We start from the raw sequence: 3,995 nt of genomic DNA on the forward strand, positions 1-3,995 counted from the left end.
TACTCCTGGGGATGAAAGAAACATAGTCTCGCTATTCATCTGTTCTTAAGGTCCCTGGCACATGTTTTATTTAGGATTTAAGGTATTAACCACACCATAAATAATAACCCAGCCACATATTAAAGCCACAACTTTTAGAGTAATAATTAGCAAATGTACCACAAAGATATTCCACATACAATGCGTAACAGCTTTGTGGGTTGTCTGTATTGCACCTTAAATATAATATGTGATGTGTCAGGCTTGACCTCTGACAGATTCTGGTGCTCAACTGAGCATAAGAATATGGTATGGGGAAGCTTTGGGGTCCAAGACATAGCCCTCCCCTATCTGATCAGCAGGATTGGGTTGGGGGCAGCACCAGGTTCTGGATATGGTGCTCCTTCCTGATCCCTGGAGGTAGATGGGGGGGAGGTGGGAGAGGGTGTGGTGACCTAGACAGTTGGGGAACAGCTTCTTAATATCGGGCTCATTGTGCTCCAGACCTTTAAAAAGCAGGCATACAACTGAGAGCCTGGTATATGAGGGGCTTTAAAGAGCTTACCTGCAGGGGTATTCTTTAAAACTTTTGGGCGCTTAAACTCAGAGTGGGCAGAGGCTCTGCAGTCTTTGACTCTTGGCACCAGCTTTAAAGAGTGGTCTGAGGCAGGTTCCTTGCCAGGGATTTAAAAACCTATACTTGGCAGCTCCCGCAGGGGATTGGAGGGTGGTCCCCATTGTGGGGGAGGGGTTCTTCATACCTCCCCTTGCTGGATGGCATGATTGGGGATCAGATCCCATTGTACTGTTAAATGGACATGTGCCAAGGGCCTCCATCTCTCTACAGGCTGCACAAAAAAAAAAGGGCTGCCGGAGGGGTTAGCTCAGCCCCTGGGACAGCTACGATGCTCAGGGCAGCACTAGCTGCTGTATTGCTGGTAGCAGTGATAGCTATTCCCTGCCCCTCAGCCATTTCCTACCCCCCAAGGCTGCCCCTATTGCCACTCTCAGGATGCTACTGGGGGCTGTTACTCTGTGCAGTTGTGGCTGCTGAACTAAGACCACCATTTCATTTTGCACTGGCTAGCAAAGAGCCAACCAATAGATTCATACTAATGGCTTTTGATGGTCTTTAATTTGGGATCTAGACTTGAAAGGTTTTAAAATTTTCTGTTTCCCCAAATTTTCTTGCTCTTTCCTTTTTTCCCATTATTGTTAAAAATCTTTGTAGCTTCATGTTTGCATGGATATAAGCAAAGGTGTTCAATTCATGTGATTTTTACCATATATATATGAGCATAAATAGATAAGTTAATTTTTAATATACTATTTTAACAAAAAAAAATTATCTTACCTTTCAAACACAGACTTTACTAAGAGAATATTTGCCCCATTAAGTGCTCTGTGCACCTAGAATCTATTAAGATAGATATTAAAGCTTTTTATATATCATCTGTTAGAAGTATGTGTAGGAACTATATCTTGCATATCTGTTTTCAATAGGAAGCAAGTTATGTACATGCATACAAGATTTCTCAGTTAAATTTGTATATATTGACTAGGTACCCTTCTGATAATGTTTGAAAACTACACAGTTACCATTGATATGGAATGATAGCCTGTCAAAAGTTGTTTGAAACAAATCAGGTGGTCATATTAAAGTAATTCTTGCAAGCCTGTGTTGTGGTATATGGTGATAGGCTCTTTCACAAATTAAAGTGCACAGGCTTCCAATACAGAATTTCAGCTTCCTTGCCTTGGAAAAAAAAAATTTACATACAAAAGTATTTATTTTGTGAGGAGAGGAGTTCTATTTCTTTAAAGGCACTAAGAAACTGTAGCTGAAATTGAGATCATTTTAAAAGAATTTTTTAGATGCTTTAAGAGTGGCTTTAGAGGGAGAACTTCTAATTGTTATGGTAATTTTCTTGTGAGTTGAATTGTTGTGATAGATGTTGGAGTTAGTTATGAGCTCATTGTACTCCCACGGCTGGACATAGTTATGGAAATAGGTTTGCTAAAACAGCTGAAATACTGTGTTTCAGTAGGTGCATTCTGTTCAGCTCGTCATTATTGTACCTTGTAGGTGTAAACAGCTTGCTGCTTTTAATTAATGTGAAAGTACAGTAAGCATGATTTGTCATAGGCTCTAGTTAATAAGTTGTTCCCATTTCAAATGCTGATGCCCAGTAGCGTTGATTACAAACTGCTGTGTCACCAAGCAGTCATTATGCTAAGACTCTCCCCTGTATAATAGTATCTTAAGTTAATAAGATCTTGTGTGGTTTACAGCACTTCAGTCTTGGGGTACAGGCACATAAACAAGTTGCCACAAGATAAGTTAGGGCCTGCAGTTACAACATCTGAGCTACTCTGTGGTAACTGTATAAATGTTTGTATCTGGTGATAAAGCTAACCTCATTTGGATTGAAAAAAAAAAGCTGCTTTGCACTTGACACAGGGTAAAAGCACGCACACAGGCAACTGCCACAGTAGCTGACATGCTGTAAATTTACAGCTTTAGGTTACCTTGAACTAACTTGCTTGTCTATATACTTAGAATCTGATTTTCTCTGTGATACAAAGCATGTTACTAGGGATGGTTTTTAAATGCAATTTAGTTGCAAATGCAAAACAAGGCAAGAATTTTCACACTAAATTATCATAGTTTCCCATCTAATTTCTATGTTTTGTAAAGGAAGTTTAATTTTGGTGTACCCCTCTGATAGGTAATTTAGATCTTGCTTTAATATTATAAAACTTTCTATCATGAGAAAATAGAACTGTATTGTTTTAGGGTCACATTCTGAATGGCCTATTACAGTGTTTAGAGAATCCTAGAGACTTGTTCAGTTCTAAGAAAGGCACTTTAAAGTTTGCAATTCTGTATAAAATTGGCATTCATCCTTCTGCCTCCACTTGCCTGGGAATTGTTCCTATTCTTCCCAGGCAGTTGAATTGCTTTTCCTTCAAGTGCTATTTTTATTTTGACAGGAATTGTAACTAGACTTTAATCTTTTTTGTTGTGATTCATAGTATTAATCTGATAACTTGCTAGAGTTGGGAGGAAATTTAGTTCTTCCGAAGCTTGAGTAATTTAGCAGATTCACTCCTGGTCTCTGTCATCTTGAAACATCAGATACTATCACAAACTCATTACTGTGCTCAGAGGTAACTCATTTATTTCAGGATGACCATTCACATTTCACTTTCTTTTAATAAATTACATTTTACCTTCAGTTAAGAAATGCTTAGAATTTGAAAAATTTGGTGGAACTATCACCCTTACAATTTGGAAGAAAACCCTGATAGTTCTGTGTTTTTATCTTTCTACATTTTTCTTATTTCATCAGCAGTTATATTTGGTGTTTTCTATGTGGAATGAAATTAATTCTTTAGTATGGCTTTATTTTATTTGACTAGTATGTCCCATATTTCTTTCAAGAGCAAAAACAGCACCAGAATTGTGGATGACAAATAGTTTTTCGTGAATGCTCTTTAGGAAGGAAATTTGAAGACGATGGGGAGAAACTAGCAAATAAACTGACTAGAATGTAGATATTGCTTGGTGAAGTATATCAGAAGACTTGACAAGGATGTATGTTTCAGCCTTGAAAGTTTGAAAGACACTTGTTTTGATGCAAATTCTTCTTTTGCTTTGCAGGTACATGTAAAGTGAATTTTCCTGACCCAAACAAACTCCATTACTTTCAGTTAACTGTAATCCCAGGTAATCTTTTAAAATACTTCTTAAATATGAAACATTAATGGATTAATTTATACTGGCAGTGTTTTTATCAAAAGTATGGGCTGTCTGGTGTCTGATATGCATGAAAAAGGAAGCATTTGGGAAGCCTTTACTATAGATTATGCGCTCTAGAATCTTGTTAAATCAGGAATAGCAACAGTGTAGAAAGATGTAGAGATCTCATTTATTAATTTTGTTGGGCTAAATTTGATTTAGTTTCAGTTTTAAGTATCTTATTTTAAGTCATCAGCAAATTTGAACAGGGTGC

At 37.5% G+C, this 3,995-nt stretch overlaps 1 protein-coding gene across 3 annotated transcripts in view; it reads left to right on the forward strand.

Annotated features, from left to right (window-relative positions):
- UBE2F (ubiquitin conjugating enzyme E2 F (putative)) overlaps positions 1 to 3,995 on the forward strand; it is a 152,189-nt gene that overhangs the window by 39,926 nt on the left and 108,268 nt on the right. For all 3 annotated transcript variants that reach the window (XM_019523317.1, XM_019523316.1, XM_019523315.1), the window contains one exon: positions 3,644 to 3,709. In XM_019523317.1, the coding sequence (XP_019378862.1) occupies positions 3,644 to 3,709 (66 nt within the window). The remainder of the gene's footprint in view (positions 1 to 3,643; positions 3,710 to 3,995) is intronic.

Source organism: Gavialis gangeticus, unplaced genomic scaffold, assembly GCF_001723915.1.
Source record: "Gavialis gangeticus isolate Ggan-Ray unplaced genomic scaffold, GavGan_comp1, whole genome shotgun sequence".
In the NCBI taxonomy this organism is placed as follows: domain Eukaryota; kingdom Metazoa; phylum Chordata; order Crocodylia; family Gavialidae; genus Gavialis; species Gavialis gangeticus.